Below are 18,014 nucleotides of genomic sequence, written 5' to 3'. Positions count from 1 at the left end.
CAAAAGCATCAGGTGAAATAAGAACAAAGAACAGTCTGACAGAATACAGTCGGATATTTAAGACAGACTTGTCAAGACACAGTCCTATGTAGACTATTCCTCATTCTTCAAATCCCCTATCCAATATCACTTTGCAGTCCTTCTCACTGGAAACAGAGCGGACTCCCTGCCCCTTGATTCAGGCTCAGTCACATGATTTTCCCTGGCCAATGATCCCAGGATAGATATGTTTCTACTTGAAATGCCCTTTTGTCCCTTTACCCTGGAGAGCCACTGAATCCCCAGCCCAGGCCTCAGAATTAATACATGAGGACCAGACCTGAGCTCAACTTGCAGCAAGGAGCTGACCCAGTTAGACCACAGCTTGAAGCAGAACCTCCAAGCCAAGACATCCCAGCCAACCTCCAGCCAACTCACAGCAGTATGAAGAAGGGTAAGTGACTGCTGCTGTAAGCCAGTAAATTTGGGGGATGTTTGTTACAGGGTCTTATTGTGGCAAAAGCTGACGGTTACAGATGGCTCCTCAAGGGAATCTACAAGCCATAAAAAGACAGCTTTTCCCTCCAAGGTCACAAAGAGACCAGAGTCACTTACCAGGCTCACCTTTTTTCTTTGAACCAGATTTCTTCTTTGCAGGAGCCTCTTGCTTTGGTGCCTCCTGGCCCTGGACCATGTCTGCATTTTTACCTTGGACAGGAACTGACTCTGACTTTTTACCCTGATTGGCAGCTGCATCCATCTTTTTGCCCTGGTTGGGAGACCCTTCTGCCTTTTTGCCCTGGTTGGGAGTTCCTTCTGTTTTTCTGCTTTGATTAGGGGTTCCTTCAACTTTTTTCCCCTGGTTCGTGACACTCTCTGTCTTTGTGCCCTGATTAGGAACTGAATCTGGTTTTTTGCCCTGGTTGGTGGTCCCCTGTGCCTTTTTGCCTTGGTTAGGGGTCCCTTCTGCCCTTTTGCCCTGGTTAGGGGCTACCTCTCCCTTTCTGCCCTGGTTGGGGCTCCCCTCTGTTTTTTTGCCTTGGTTAGGAGCCCCCTCCCCCTTTTTGTTCTGATTCTGGGCCCCCTCCCCTTTCTTGCCCTGGTTTGGGGGCCCCTCTCCCTTCTTGCCCTGGTTTTGGGCTCCCTCTCCCTTCTTGGCCTGGTTTGGCGTTCCCTCTACTTTTTTGCCCTGGTTCTGAGCCCCCTCTGCTTTTTTACCCTGGTTCTGGGATCCCTCTCCCTTTTTGCCCTGATTCTGGGCCCCCTCAACCTTCTTGCCCTGGTTTGGCGTTCCCTCCAATATTTTACCCTGGTTCTGGGCCCCATCCCCCTTCTTCCCCTGGTTCTGGGCCCCATCCCCTTTCTTGCCCTGGTTCTGAGTCCCTTCCCCCTTCTTCCCCTGGTTCTGGGCCCCATCCCCCTTCTTGCCCTGGTTCTGGGCCCCATCCCCCTTCTTGCCCTGGTTCTGGGTCCCTTCCCCCTTCTTGCCCTGGTTCTGGGTCCCTTCCCCCTTCTTGCCCTGGTTCTGGGCCCCATCCCCCTTCTTGCCCTGGTTCTGGGCCCCATCCCCCTTCTTGCCCTGGTTCTGGGCCCCATCCCCCTTCTTGCCCTGGTTCTGGTCCCCCTCCCCCTTCTTGCACTGGTTCTGGTCCCCTTCTCCCTTCTTTCCCTGGTTCTGGGCCCCATCCCCTTTCTTACCCTGGTTCTGAACCCCATCTCCTTTCTTGCTCTGGTTCTGAACCCCCTCCCCTTTCTTGCCCTGGTTCTGAGCCCCATCTCCTTTCTTGCTCTGGTTCTGAACCCCCTCCCCTTTCTTGCCCTGGTTCTGAGCCCCGTCCCCTTTCTTTCCCTGGTTCTGAGCACCCTCCCCCTTCTTGCTCTGGTTCTGGGCTCCCTCCAACTTCTTACCTTGGTTTGGAGTTCCCTCCCCCTTCTTGCCCTGGTTCTGAGTTCCCTCTGCCTTCTTACCTTGGTTTGGGGTTCCTTCTACCTTCTTTCCCTGGTTCTGGGTCCCCTCTACCTTCTTGCCCTGGTTCTGGGTCCCTTCCCCCTTCTTGCCCTGGTTCTGGGTCCCTTCCCCCTTCTTGCCCTGGTTCTGGGTCCCTTCCCCCTTCTTGCTCTGGTTCTGGGTCCCCTCCCCCTTTCTGCCCTGGTTCTGGGTCCCCTCCCCTTTTCTGCCCTGGTTCTGGGTCCCATCCATCTTCTTGCCCTGGTTCTGGGCACCCTCTACCTTCTTGTTCTGATTTGGAGATCCTTCTGCTTTCTTGCTCTGGTTTGGGGCTCCCTCTGCCTTCCTGCCCTGGTTTGGGGTTCCCTCCCCCTTTCTGCCCTGGTTCTGGACCCCTTCTGCCTTCTTGCCTTGAGCAAGGGCAGGGACACTGGTCTTGGCGCCAACTGGGGGCACAACAACCATAGGCACCTCCTTAGGGGAAGCTTCCAAGATGGCAGATTTGGAGGCAAGAACCTGAATGGAATTCACAACAGAACTGACTGCTGGTTCCACTTTGGCCACTTTTTTCTCCTTCTTCTTTCTGTCCTTAGGGGAGGAGGCTGGCTTCTCTTGGGGCATGGCTGGTACTGTAGCTATAGGGGCAACAACGATGGGGGACTGGACTTGGGTCAGGGCCGAAGTCATTTCAGGTGCACGCACTGATTCTTTGAGGAGGATGGTCACATTGGGGGCCAGGTCGTGGTCAGGTATCTTCCCATTAGGTTTCTCTTCCTTTTTCTTGGTCTTTCCTTTCTTCTCCACTGTTTTCTCCTTCTTCTTTTTCTCTACTTTCTGGTGGTGTGTTTTTGCCATCTCTTTGCGTTGGTTAGCTAGGGCTTCTTCATACGACGTCTCCTTCATGGAGAAGGTTGACACCAGGAAGATGCCGATGGCAGAAACAACCATGAACCCACCAAAGACCACAACCCCCAAGGTCTGAGTGTCGTAAATATCCATCCTGGCTGGCTTTCTTTTCACCTGCCAAATACATACATTTGATTACTTTTTGGAGAAACTGAAGCATTTGACAATTTCCATCTCCACCCCTGTCACCAAATCTAAGGTTTCACTAATTCTTTCTTCAGACTAAATTCAGATTAGAAACAAACCCAGGCAATCTTTGGTATCACACATTCTTACCTGCCCCTTTTTAGAAGAGACCAATTTTTATCCAAGATCTGAGCGTCTCTCTTATTGATGGGAGGTGCAAATAATAGACAGATTGCAAAGTGCAGATCTATAACAGAGTACTTAATGCCCGGAAGACATTAAGATCAAGTCGTAGCTATGATCCCAATTCAAGATGTTCCCCATGGCAGGGGTCAAAGATGCACTTAAGCACAAGTAAAACCAGATATGAGACATGGGGACTGTGGAGAAAAACGCCCTGCCTAAATTAGGTAGTAGGTTAGCCACTCAGCCATAGCTGACTGCCACAGAAATATGAGTACTGAGTTGAGAGATGATCCAATTGTTCACATTAGGCAGAAATCCTTTTCTTCTTCTTCTTCTCTTGATGTGAAACTGACTAATTTTAAAAATACCATGTGAGTAAACTCAAAAACATCAAAGCCTTTTAGCAGTGTACATTTTGGCCAGCAGGCCACTGGCATGCCATCTCTATTTTGTTGCCTCCCTTTTACCCCTAGCACTACTGGGGTCAAAAATAAACAATTATGCATTACAATCCTAAAACAGTTATCAAGAACTTAGTGAAGGAAAATGTCTTTTTGCCGACAATAGCTCATGCAGTCAGAGAGCCTATAATTTGCAAGTTGGGAAGTAGGAGGGGAAGTCTTGGAAAGCCCACCAGACACCAGGGTTGGAATTTCACATCTTCAGGCTGCACAAAGGGAGGGGACAGTATCAACAGGCCTCTGTCAGGCAACACACCCCACCATTCTCACTGCTGCCTATGGGCAAAAGTCTGAGGGCCCAGAGGCAACAGGGTGCAGACCTTTCTGGCTGATGGCCCAAACTTAGTTCCACTTCACCAAGGAACCAAGGAGTGTATATAGATACTCAACTTTTAACTAATGTTGATGCTATCATCAATTCTCAGTCCACTAAACCGGAAAGAGAGAGAAAAACCTAACCCCTTTTAAAGAGGATCAGCAACAGAACAGGCAAACAGAAAAGGAAAGTGGACAGGGAAGGCCAGAGAGGGAGAGGAAAAGAAGAGGACACTGCCCTCCAGGATTCTTAGACACCGCAGAACCTGGGTCTAGGCTGGTGGTGGCTCAGACATTGAGACTGCTCTTCCAAACAGTTGAGATTCCAACACCTCCTGAGTGTGTGTAGGGATGGAAATATCAAGTGGGAATTTCTAAACAACAATTACAAAAGCCAACTTGTGACAACAGGGTGATTTAAAGAAGGGACTGCAAAGGACAGTGTTTAAATGTCTCAGCATCATATTCTAAGACAAATCATTCTACTTGCAGTTCAAACACAGGATTTCACTGTCTTTCCGGTAAGCCCCTTAAGGAGGGTTTTTGATACTTCCCTCACAAAAGCTGCCCAGCACACTTTCATAGTGATCACACCATCAGCATGTAACATTGACTTCTCCAACAGACTGTGAACCCTGGGTTGCACAGGGCCAAGGCACAGCTTTGCACCCTGGTCATCACCTCTGTAAATAAAGTCTGAGGTAAGCTCCTAGAGGCCTTCGAACTCTGGATGAGATGGCATTTGTGTTTCCAAGTGGATTCTGACCTCTGGCTGTAGTAGTAATAGCACAGGGCACCACCAGGGCATTCTCTTAAGGTCAAGGTAAGCTGTCACAAATGAGCCTTTCCAAGAACACACTCCCCCAAACTTGGCATTAAAAAGGGACTTGTAACCTGCTCAGCCCTGGATGGGTTCAGTGGGTAGAAGGGCAGGACAAGAAGGTTTGCAATGCTGTGGGTCAACCTTATTTCTTGGTAGGTGTCTACCAACTGACGCCAAGTCCTCACAAGGACCTCTCAGAACTCTGCCAATGTGAATGCATTCATGAAAAAATAAAATAAAATAAAACCTAAATTCTAATCACTATATTCCTATTCAGATGACCAAAATCCTCCAAAATACCCCTTTCTGAAGGCAGACCAACACTGGGGTCTGAGTCACCCTAGCTATGGCTCCATAAACCTTAAGTGGCTTCCCAACAACTATGTACTTGAGAGGTGGCCTCTCCTGGAGCTGCAGTTGGCACTGGTCACCAGACCCTAACACAGTGAATGGCCATTGACAGAGCAGGGCCTGTTCACCGCAGAGGACTGTACAGCTCTGTGAAGCCTCACGTTCTCCAACTTCTAAACTCCAGCAGAAAAACCAAGGCTGGAAAATTAGCCTTTAATCTGACTCCACACAGGCAAACATGAAATACAAAAATACATTCTCTGTGGGGAGCTAAGAATCAAGAAAAGCAAACTTAGGAGAATATTTTTCCTCTGCAGCACACACAAATGTATGTTTTATTGCAGCACAAATGTATCTTCCCAACTTTTGCAGAACGAGTTGCTTTAAAAAGAAATTACATCCCCACCACTAATTCCTGAGTTAGAATTTTTGAAAAGCAAGCTTTCACAGGAAAATGAAAAGCCTAGTCTTTAGAAATACACTGAAACATTTAAGGCTAGGGTAATATCACTGTGGACAGTTCTGCCTGTTCACAGCAGAGGACTGTACAGCCTCAGAGAGTCAGCTTGGGTGTGGCTACACATATCCTGCATGACTTCCAGAAATGATAAAGCCAATAGGGCCTCTCAAATATGTTCTCAAGACCAGCATTCCTAGTGCTTCCCTTTTGAAATTTGTACTGTGGTAGGAGGCCCACAGTAAGAACTCTTCCAGGGCTTTCCCCTGGGCCGCGCCTAGGTGGGCAAAGAATTAAGTCAAAAGTGTGCTTATCCATAATACAAGGTATCTCTATTGTGTCAATTCCAGAAACTTTTGTGAAACAGGTATTCTTACTCTCTCTCGAGAGTAGGCTTAAAAGAGTGTAAGGCAAACAGATGAAGGCCCTAAGAGGGAAGGAGTCAGGAGACTACCCAGAAGCAGGGGCCACCCATGCTCACAAACTCCCTGAGCACCTGTAGGGTCCCAAGAGAATGATTCTTCCCTGGGGCTTGTCTCAGCTGCTCTGTGGTAGACCACATCTGGATGCTGGGAGAAGCCATGGCTACAGGTAGGGATGGTCAAAGAGGATAAGCCTCCATATCCTTTTCCTAAACATAAGGTGACTTAACAGAAAGAAACAGAACTAAAGCAGAATGGCAGGAAAACAGATATGGCTATATCAGAATCATTATCTCCTTTTTTTTCCCCTTAAGATAAAGGTTGAGCATTTCTAACTCAAAAATCTGAAATGCTCCAAATTCTGAAATTCTGAATACAATATGATGCCACAACTGGAAAATTCCACACCCGACCTCGTATGATGGTCTCTGTCAAAACACAGGTGTACTCAAAATACTGTACAAATAATATTCAAGCTGCATGTGTAATAAGGTGGGCAGGAAACATAAATGAATTTAGACTTGGGTCTCATCCCTAAGATAATTCTCATTATGTATAAACAAATATTCCAAATTTTTTTTTTAAATCCCAAATCTAAAACACTTCTGGTCCAAGCACTTCAGAAAGAGTTCAAAAATAAAGAAGAGCAAGAAAAATATGAAGAGCATGGAAAGAAGATTACCTCTAGATAGGGAAGAGAGGTGGGAGGGAAAGGAAGGGAGAAGGGGAATCGCATGGAAGATGGAAGGAGACCCTCATCGTTATACAAAATACACGCATGACGATGTGAGAAAAAAAAAGAGAATAGCGTCACCTTAGGTTGGGTAGAGAGAAGTGATGGGAGGGGAGGGGAAGGGATGGGGGAAAGGAAGGATAGTAGAATTAAATAGACATTATTATTGCTGTGTGTACATACGTGACTGCATGACCAATGTGATTCTGCAACCTGTACACTCAGAAAAATGAGAAATCATATCCCATCTGATTCAAAAGTATGATATGTCAAGGTCATGGTGCTGTCATGTGTAACTAATTAAAACAAACAAAAAATTTTTAAAAAAAGAAAGAAAAATATGAATGTCCATTTACCCACTACCTACATTTATCAAATCCTCTAAGAGTTTGCCATATTGATGAGATATTGTATATAAAAATTATACTACTACTACATGAGACTGCAATGTGACATGGCAACCGCAGAGTAAAAATTCTCTCTCATCCCCCTCCTTGCTACCCAAGGTCCCTTTCTGGAGGCAACCACTGCAACAAAAGTCATTTTACTATTTAAAATAGTAAAATTTTACTTTCTCCTAAAAACATCAGTAATGCTTTTTGTAGTTAGGATTTCACAATCACTGGGTATTGACTTTGATAGACAACAAGAAAGAGTGATAGAACTTATCCCCATTAGTTCAATGACCAGCACCATTCCCTGACTGGTCTCTTTTTTTATTTTTTACTTTGATTGAACCCAGGGGCGCTTAACCACTGGGCCACATCCTCAGCCCCTGTCTGGTCTCTTCCTTCCATTCCTCTGTTCCAATGAGTAGACCTGTTTCTGGATTCTATACTTTGTTTCAAGAGTATATTCATTTATTTGTGCCCTGTGTCGATACCACAATTTTAGCCTATGCATTCCTTCCAGAATATCCACTGGGATTTTTTTTATTTAAATCACACTGAATTTACAGATAAACACAGAGAGGACTGACATTTGTAACCATGGGAACTTCCTGTCAATGAACACTGTATGTTACAGCACTACATTGATTTAAATGTTTTCTCATACTTTCAGAAAGCTTTTATGATTTTTTTCTATAAACTCTTGTAATTTTTGTTGTTGCTACTAAGATTACTACTGCTTTTAAATGTGCTGGCAGAAAAGTATCTTTTGTAATTCACTTTTTCTATTTTCTAGCTATAGACAACCTGCAATGTTCTACAAGTTTGCATAGGTATTATTTACCCAGCTTTTATTATGCTAAGCTCTTGTCAAATCTAGGAGTTTGCAGATTCTCTTTGTTAAAAAAAAAAAAAAAAAAAAAAATCATGTGTGGAAAACAAGACAGTATTGTTTCTTGCTTCCTAAACTGGATTATCTCATCTCTTCCCGTCTTAGCAGAGTTGGTGGGGAGTGCCCATGCAGGGCTGAGGGGTCAGTGAGGGGAGGCTTTCCCATGCATTTCTAAGTTTTTCCTTCTCTGTTTCACTATCACATGTTATACTGACTGCAAGTTTTTCTCAGGTTAAGTAGTGTATCTTATCTTTTTGGTTACCTGTTTTTAAGCAACTGAGTTGTAAATTTTTGCAAATTCTTTTTCATTATCACTTGACATTTTCTCTTTTAATCTGAAATGTGTTGAATTATAATAAAGTACCCCCCCCTCCTTATCAGCTAGGGATATATTCTAAGACTCCAGTGGAAGCCTGAAATCAAACAGTGCCAAATCCTATATGTATATATTATGTTTTTTCCTATTTGTACATATTTATCATGAAAAAAAGTTTGTAAATTAGACAGAGCAAAAATTGACAACAATAAAATAAGAATTATAATAATACACTATAATACGTCCCTACTTGTGTTTTAGGCCATTGTTAAACAAAATAAGTTTTACTTGTGCAATACCATGATAGACTTAGTCTGATGACACAGACTAATGGGCAGGTAGCACATATAGTCTGGATACACTGGATGAAGGGAGTTATGTCCTGAGTATGATGTGTAAGAGGATAATCCTTAGCTTATTCTAAGATAACTGAGTGACCCTGATACCAACCTTAGAAAACAACCTGAGAATGACCTCTGATTTTTCTACTTTAGAACACACAAAAAGTCCACATAAAAATATGAAGGAACCAAATCTAGAGATATTTCATGAGATTTTATCACACTTCTCAGAATAGCAAACAATTTAAAATTTATGAATTGTTTCTTTTTAAAAATTTATTTATTTATTCTGATTAGGTATATGACAGCAGAATGCATTTTGATTCACTGTACATAACTGCAGCACGAGTTTCCATTTCTCTGGTTGTACATAATAAAACGTCACACCATATGTGTAGTCATACATGTATCTAGAGTAATGATGTCCATCTCATTCCACCATCTTTCTTGTCCCCATTATGAATTATTTCTATAATTTTCCATTTAATATTTTTGGGCCATACTTACCTATATCAAAAAAAGTGAAAAGTGAAACCATAAGGGGGGATTATTATCATACATATTCTGTTAACTCAAAAAGATGATTTCTATGGCATAATCGAGTCCTCAAAAGGTGGGGTGTTTTTTTTTTTTTTTTTAAATACTATCTCTAGATTTGGTTTATTTATATTTTTATGTGGAATTTCTGTATGTTCTAAGTAGAAAAATCAGAGATCATTCTCAGGTTGTTCTCTGATCTTGGAATCAGGGTCACTCAATTCTCATAGAATGAACTAAGGATTATTCCCTTCCTCCGTTTTTTGGAAAAGTTTGTATGAAATTGTGGTTATTTGCTCTTTGTAGGTTTGGAAGACTATGGGGTATAATAAAACTGTCAGGATGGATGTCTGGAGATATTTTCTTGGAGTAGGGAGTAGAATAGTATAGAACTCAGGTAGAGTGCTAATTCAATTTCAATGATGATTCTAGACCCAATTAATTTTCACTATTTCTTTGATTTTCCATTCTGTTCTCTCCAATTTCTTGACATGAACATTTATCAATTTTTATTCCTCTTTTCTTATAGCAAATATTTAAGGCAATACATTTTCCTCGTAAGTACTGCTGTAGCTTCCTCCTACAGGCATCAATGAACAGCATTTTCATAACTATTTGGTTTTATTTTCTAGCTCCCATGTGTTTCTTCTTTGACCTGTGACTAGGCAGTGCTTAACTTTCCTAACATATAGGATGAACCTGAAGTATGGCTGATAAATCCTAATTTAACTGTATTATAAGCCTTCAGATTTTTAACCAAAAAAATAAATTATTGTGTATCCTAGGACATGGACACAGATACATACATACATACTAATATACACACACACATAGAGAGAGAAAACCAAGTAAATAAAATTCTCATGAAACAACTCAATCTTAGTAGATGGAATGCACTATTGTTTTTTTCTCTGTCATCAAAAATTAAAGATGTTATATAACAAACTAAAATGACTCCAATGCTTACAGTTTGAAGAACTCTGATTTAGATTATATATTTGGTGATTTTTACTACATTGTAGTCAGTTTTTTGTCCCAGCACTTGGTATTGAATCAAAGGCCTAGTGCATACTAGGCAAGCACTCTACCACTGAGTTATATCCTCAGTCCTTTTTATTTTGAAACGGGATCTCTCTAAGTTGCCCAGGTTGGCCTCAAACTTGCCATCCTCCTGTCTCAACCTCCTAAGTAGATGGGAATATAGGCATGTGCCTCCAAACCAGGATTGTGATCAATATTTATAAATATATGTATACTCTGTAGAATATAAGGTCCTGTGTGAATCCTTAGTTCTAGCTTAATAATCTTCTATACATCACTAGGTTTTTGCCTACCTAATCAAGCAGCTATTGAGAACTCGTAACTTTCCCACTATTGTGTTTTGTTTAGAGACTATCTTGTTAGGTGAACATAATATCAGAATTATTACATCTTCCTGGTAAAGAGCCTGTTACCTCCCCTCTATTCTTCAATGTCTCTATTTATCCTAATAATAATTTATTTTCCTTAAAGTTGTTTGATTACTTAAAAGCCCTACCAAAATTTCTCGGGTTAATATTGGCCTGGAACCTTTTTCTATTTTTTACTTGCAACTCCTCTGTGTCCCTATGTTTTAAGTGGAGCTCTTAAAAATAGCATATAGCTGGGTTTTATTTTAAGACCAGTGGCAATTTGTCTTTTTAACTGGTAGGTTTAATCCACCAACATCTATTGTGGTTTCCTATGTAATTGGACTCATTTATACTCTCATTTTATACTTCCTATTTATAACAGTTTCTTTACATATTTTCCCATTCTTTTTTGCACTCTTATTGGATTATTCAAGTGTTATCCTTTTCCCTTTACGGTTTATTTCCACTTTATCATTGAGTAATCCTTTAAAAAAAAATTTAACTAAGCCCAGAATGGTAATGCACACTTGTAATCCCAGCTCCTCGGGAGGCTGAGGCAGGAGGATCACAAGTTCATGGTCAGTGTGGGCAACTTAAAGACCCTGTCTTAAAATAAAATAAAAAGGCATAGGGGTATAGTTCAGTGGTTGAGCACTTACCTATCATGTGCTAGGCCCTGGACTGGGCCCAGTAGCACAGAAAAACTCAGGAGACTTTGCTTCCCTGCCTCAGAACAAAGCAGGTGCTTACCTATCCTCCTCTCCCCTTATTAATCAGGCCTTCAAGGGTTTGGGACTTAAATGGGTATGTGAAGGAAAGCTCGGTTCCCACTTCCACTTCAGATAATCCCTTACCCCCTGGGCATTAAAGCCAAAAATGACTGTAGTTGTCATTACCCTACCCTTATCCCAGGGTCAGCTTAGGCTAGGCCCCAGTCACTTCTCACTTAGCTTACAGTTTCTGGCAATCTCTTTGCTACCCCATAAACTCAGCAAAACTTTTTTTAAAAATGTTTATTAACTTCATTAAACATTTCTAAAAGGGAATCAGAGTATCTGGTCTAAAATTTTAAATGTAATCTTGGATTTGTTTTTGTTTTGTTTTGTTTAACCCAGAGGAACTAAGAGAAAATACAGTAACTAAAGACAGCTCTGTAATCACTTATTTCATGTGTTAATAGGATGGAAATAACTGACTTCCTACTTTAAAGAAACAATACTACTCATTTCAAAGAAGAGTTGAAACACTAAAAATAGAAATGTATTCTATTATAAGCCTTATTCATCAGCCATTTCAGATTCAATTTGTATGCCTGAGGAAAAAAATTAAAAAAAATCACGAAGTCTTTGGAAAAGTAGGTATCTAAATAGACCTAAATCTTCTGAGACCTTTAAGAAATCTACAAGCTTCATCTTATGAAGACAACATGCCTATGTGGTAGGAATCAAGGATCCTGATTTTTAAAAATAAACATGAAGAATAAAGATGTGTCGGCCCACAACAGGGTGCTTATTGCAGTTGACATGCACCTCTGAGAAAGCCGGGATGAACTTGACCTGCACTACATGCAGCTAGCCTCCTCACATCGGCGTCAGTATGTGCTGATATCAGGACAATATGTGTTAATTTATTTTATAAGGACCAAATTTACAAAGAAAAACACAACTGTCTTGAAGGAGAAATTAATGTCCACCATGAAATCTTACCCATTTTTGCAGAGAGTTATTTCTTGGTTCTTCACAGTTTTTACACACTTGCAAAAGGTCTCTACGTGTCATTTTCAATTTGTTACTTGTATAAGAAATGTATTTGGGCTGGGGATGTGGCTCAAGCAGTAGCGCGCAGCGCGCTCGCCTGGCATGCGCGGGGCGCTGGGTTCGATCCTCAGCACCACATAAAAATAAAATAAAGATGTTGTGTCCACCGAAAACTAAAAAATAAATATTTAAAAAAAAAAAAAAAAAGAAAGAAATGTATTTGATTCAGGTATGGTAAATTTTCCCCCCAGCAACCTTGCCTAATTCTAATAATACATCTGAAGACTTTTTTTAAGTTTTCTATATATCTAAGCATATGAACCATTGTTTTGTTCTTTTCTTCCCACTCTTGATATGCTCTGCTTCACTCTTCTTGACAGGGTAGGACCTCCAACACAGCACTAAAGAGAAATGACGGACTGCTGCAGAGGCGCACACTATAATTTTATCTACATGGAAGGTAGACAGGAGGATTTTAAGTTTAGCAAGACCCTGCCTCAAAAAATAAAAAGGGCAGGAATATAATTCAGTTGGCAAAGTATTCCTGGGTTCAACCCCCAGTATGAACGAAAAACAAAAAAGAGAGGGAAAAAGGATGATGCTAGGCAACCAGTTCTTCCTGATATCTAAGGGCAGGATTTTATGTATCCATTTTTTCAGTGTGATGTTTGCTACAGGCTTTCTGTAGACATCCTTTATCAGTTTAAAAAAGTCCATTTTTATCCCTAGTTTGCATAAACACATGGTTAATTTTACCAAATACTTTCTCTGTATTTGATAATCACGCTGTGCTACTTCTGTAATCTGTTAGCACGGGAGGTGAATATAAACATATTTAAAACATTAAACCAAGTTCGCATTCCTAGGATAAATATGATATGTCATTATACATACTAATTGATTTGGTTTGTATTTTTAGGAGTAAGATTTGATAATTTTCTTCCCTCCTATTTTCGTCAGGTTTTGTATCAAGATGAGTAGATAGTGTAGTGTTTCTTTTTTTGAAGAGTTTGTGAACAACTGAAATACTTATTCTTTAAAAGTCTAGTAGAGCTAATCAGTGAAGTCATCTGGAACTGCTATTTTCTGTGTGAGAAAACTTGAAGGATCTAATTTCCTTAATAATTATAGGACTATGCAAGTTTTCTATCTCTTCTTGATTCAGTACTGATGTTATATTTTCTAGAAACTTATTAATATTGTAAGAATTTGCAAAACTTCTGCCATGTTGAGATGTAAAAGGGAAGTTTTTGATGTATGATGTATAACTCTTCTCTAGTTATTAGATATTTTAATAAATGTTAATAAATATTGATTTTAAAATTTATGTAGCACAGGTTCTTCACAATAACCACTTATCTTTTTAATGTCTACATCATCTGTAGTGAAGTCCCATTTTACACACTTGATATTAGTTATTTATGTCTTTCTCTTGATCAATTTTGCTTGAGATTTGTCAATATTACTCATCTCTTCTAAGGGTGAAATTATGGTTTTGTTGAGGTTCCCTATTATATATTTGTTTTCTGTTTCATTAATCCTTATTTTACTTCTTGCTGATTGACAGGTTTATTTTGCCTTTTGTAATGTCTCAAGATACATGCTTAGTTCATTAATTTTCATCTTTTTCTCCTTCTGAATGCATTTAAAGTCATAAATTACCTGGTAAATAATATTTTAGCTACATGCTACAAGTTTTAACATACTATACATTTCAACATTTTTATTTCTCATTATTATTTTTTGACCTACACATGAATACTAGAAGCAATTTAAAATTTCTAAGTACACAGAGATTTTCCTTTTATTCATATTTCTGATTTAATTGAATAGTGATCTATCTACTCTGTACAATTTCAATTCTTTATTATTTCTTGAGAATTACTTTAAAGGCTACAGATATGGCTAACCTGAAGTATGCACTGGCTATAGTGTTTTATTTACAAAAAAATCATTACATACCAACCAGGCATGGTGGCACATGCCTGTTAATATCAGGGCCTTGGGAGGCTGAAGCAGGAGGATCTCAAGATCAAAGTCATTTATCAGCAATTTAACGAGACCTTGTCTCTAAATAAAATACAAAGAGGGCTGGGTATGTTGCTCAGTGGTTAAGCACCCCTGAGTTCAATCCCTGGTACCCCCCCAAAAAAAATCATTACAAACTACATTCCTACTGCTCTGTTTAGCTGACAGGATTACTAAAATACTCTACTATGAATATAGATTTGTCCATTTTTTGAAAATTGTCAGTTTATGCTTTATGTATTGAGATTGAGCAATTTTAACTTTAGAATTAACAATCTTCAAATTGCATGATTATCATTATGAAGTGACCTTCTCTCTACATAATGGGTTTTGCCTTGAAGCATATTTGATATTACATTGATACACCAGTTTTTTTAAATAGTTTTTCTGTAGTATCTTTTTCTATTCTTTTACTTTCACCATCTTTCATAAACAGCACAGAGCTGGATGTTTTTAAAACCCAGTATGAACAAAATATTTACATTTTAACTGGAATATTTAGGTCATTTACATTTAATAAGAATGCTGACATATTTGGGTTTAAATCTGCGTTTTGTGCTACTTTATTCCCTGTCCTGGGTTACTATCTGTCTTTCTTGATTATTTAAAACGTTTTATTCACCATTCTCTACCCCACTATTACAGAAGTAACTCACTGTTTCTACTCTTTAGTAATTATCTTTAAAAATCAACATGCAAGGTTCACAAAATTTTACCCTCCCCCATAAAATTTCATTACCTTTTCCAACTTAGATGTTACTGTTTTCATGTATATAATCTCATTTTATTTACATTTATTTAGGATTGTTCAAAAATTAACTAGTTTTACTCTTCATTGCCTGCAGACTCACTTTTTTCCATTTGGCCTCATCTTTCTTCCAAGAATATCCTTGAAAATTTCCTTTAGCCAAGATCCATAGTAACTGTCTTGGTTTATGTCTTAAAATGACCTTTTCACCTTCATGTTGAATTTTTCCCTCTAATTATTACACCACTAACCTATCCACATATAAACCTGTTTTTAGGTGGTTGGTTTTAGTTTTTGATGAATGTCATCCATTTTGCAAAAATTCTCAGTCATGATCTCTTTAGATACCCACTGAAGAGATCCAGATCCTCTCCTGGATCCCCAATTATACACACTTCTCAGTCCATTCTCTGTGAATCTCTATTGGTCTTACAAAGTATTCATCTATTTTATTTATTTATTTAGTTAGTTAGTTGTTATGAACCTTTATTTTATTTCTATGCAGTTCTGAGAATCAAACCCAGTGCCTAACACATGCTAGGCAAGAGCTCTACCGCTGAGCCACAACCCCAGCCCCATCTATTTGATTTTTAAAGATGAATACTATATATTTTCTTCTGTTCTACCTTCCAGTCCATTTCTTCTCTTCAGTTTTGTCTAATCTGATGATAATGCCATTTGTCAGATTTTTATTACAATTATTGACATTTTCATATTTACATGTTGGACCTGGTTCAGTGTTCAAAATATGCTAAACCATTTTATAGTTTTTTGTTCCTTGTGGGTATTTTCAACCTTGCCTATTACTTTCAGTAAGTGGTGGTATTTAATATGCATCAACACCACCATCTTATATTTTTACAGATCTGTTCCTATGTTCCTCACTGACAGCACTTTGCATCCTTTGTCTAGTTCTGTGTGTTTTGTGAGCATGGGCTGTTCATTTTCCTGTTACACTTTTACTGGGAATTCAATGAGCTTACATAAAGTACAGTTCTTCATAGACCTGCCTGCTCAGAGACTGGCACAGGAGCACTATCTGTCCAGGTCAATTATAAAATAACTTTAAAATGAGCTTGTTTCCCGGTACTCAGGTCATGTAATCTACATAAGGGACAACTTCTCATATCCACTTCTCAGGCTATGCCATTGCACACAACCTGGCTCTTGGGTAGGGTAAGCACTTCCTTTCCTTCCTTTCTATGTATTTATTTGCTGTGTACTGCTGGTCTATCTGCATATTTGCTTATTTATCTTGCAGTGCTAGGGATTGAAACTTGGGCCTCCCAAATGCTAAGCAAGCGCTCTATCCCTGAGCTACATCCCCAGTCCCAGAAGTGCTTACTTAGGACTTTCCTTCTTCCTAAAGGTATTGAAGTCCTTAGTGGTTCCAGCTCTTAGGAGAAGGCTCTCCTATTATGCTGTCCATGTTGATCTCTGCCCCTTGTGCTGAGAGATTCCCTCAAAACTTAAGAGTTTGCACAGTTCACCCAAGGCCCTCAGGGTCGTGTTTATCCTTCTTCAGTATCTTCCAGGCCATTCCTTGCTTTACAGGAGGTGTTTTTGATCTTTTATCTAGTACTTGCCCCAGCCCATCCCAAATCAGAAGACTGGTCTAGACAACACAGGCCTTACCTCACCAGAAACCCAGTGTCCCTTCAATCTTTAAGCTAACTGATAGCTGGCACTGTTGCCACTCACAGTCAAACCAAATTCCAGCCAATCAAGCTCTTCAAAGAAAAGGGAAAACATCACTGTTATGTGACAGGAAGGCTGGCTGTGCCAGCAAGACAAGTTTCTAATCCAGACCTGGATATGTGAAGTGCTGCCTTATCCACAGTTTCCCTTTCTGAGGTTTCAGGTACTCAGTCAGCCACAGTCTAAAGTATGTATCATCAAAAGGTCAATGTGACCTAATGCTATATCACACTGCCTACATCATTTACTTAACTTCATCTTGTCAGGCAGGCATTGCACCGTCTCACGTTGTCAACAGAAAAACAATGGGTACAGAACAATAAGATACCGAGAAAGACCACATTCACATAATTTTTATTACAGATATTGTTGGAACTCTTCTTCTCTGTTATGTTATTGTTGTTAATCTCATACTGTGCCCAATTCATAAATTCAACTCTATCATATTACATTGTATAGGAAAAAAACGTTGTATGTATGGGGTTCAGAACTACCTGCAGTTTTAGGCATCTACCGGAGTCACAGGAATATATTCCCACAGATGGGGGAACTACTATACCCTAATCCCAAGGGTGGGAGGTGGATAAGTAGGAGATCCTGCAGGTGTATCCCCACACCACCATACTCATGGAAGGGGTGGATCTTCTAATTAGAAATGTATGAGCCAGGGCTGAATAAGGTCTGGTACCCAACTGTTGTTTGCCTTGTTTTTAAGAAACCAATAGGGATCAGATCAGAACACAAATCAACTCTCTCACTTAATTTTTATGAGGAGCTCCTTTCCACTTGGATTTGTGGTGAAGAAATAACATTTGCTCACTGACATTAAATCTGACCCTCCTATCAGCCCTTTGCAAAGACCCATCTTTGATTAACAAATTCTGCTCTGCTGGCCAGGCATTCCCATCTCTGTGACAAGAGAACTCTGGTATGAAGGAATTGATTCTTATTATCAAACTTTGGTTCCTTCCTAAAGTCAGTCATTTCACAATGCACTCTAAACTCTCATATACTACTGGTGGGAGTACAAATTAATAGAAGCATTTTTGGGGGGAAAGTCTGGCACTGTCTTCTAAAGCTGAGCATACACTTCCTCGTGGCTCCGCAATTCCACTCCAATGGAAACATGAATATGCGTTCACCAAAAGTCAGAGGAAAGACCAAGTGTTATCTGTAACAGCCCCAAATTGGAAACTATCCAAGTACCTAT

The 18,014-nt window shown here is 40.1% G+C and overlaps 1 protein-coding gene across 4 annotated transcripts in view; it reads right to left on the bottom strand.

Annotated features, from left to right (window-relative positions):
- The window catches only part of Rrbp1 (ribosome binding protein 1), a 66,362-nt gene that overhangs the window by 40,089 nt on the left and 8,259 nt on the right, over positions 1 to 18,014 (bottom strand). For 3 of the 4 annotated variants that reach the window (XM_071608708.1, XM_071608710.1, XM_027955429.2), the window contains exon 2: positions 595 to 2,947. In XM_071608708.1, coding sequence (XP_071464809.1) covers positions 595 to 2,926 — 2,332 coding nt within the window. In that variant the 5' untranslated portion in view covers positions 2,927 to 2,947. The remainder of the gene's footprint in view (positions 1 to 594; positions 2,948 to 18,014) is intronic. The other variant, XM_071608709.1, reaches the window with a different exon arrangement.

This window comes from Marmota flaviventris, chromosome 2 (genome assembly GCF_047511675.1).
Source record: "Marmota flaviventris isolate mMarFla1 chromosome 2, mMarFla1.hap1, whole genome shotgun sequence".
Lineage (NCBI taxonomy): Eukaryota > Metazoa > Chordata > Mammalia > Rodentia > Sciuridae > Marmota > Marmota flaviventris.
The sequence above is the reverse complement of the archived record's forward strand: the minus strand, read 5'-3'. Positions and strand labels throughout refer to the sequence as shown.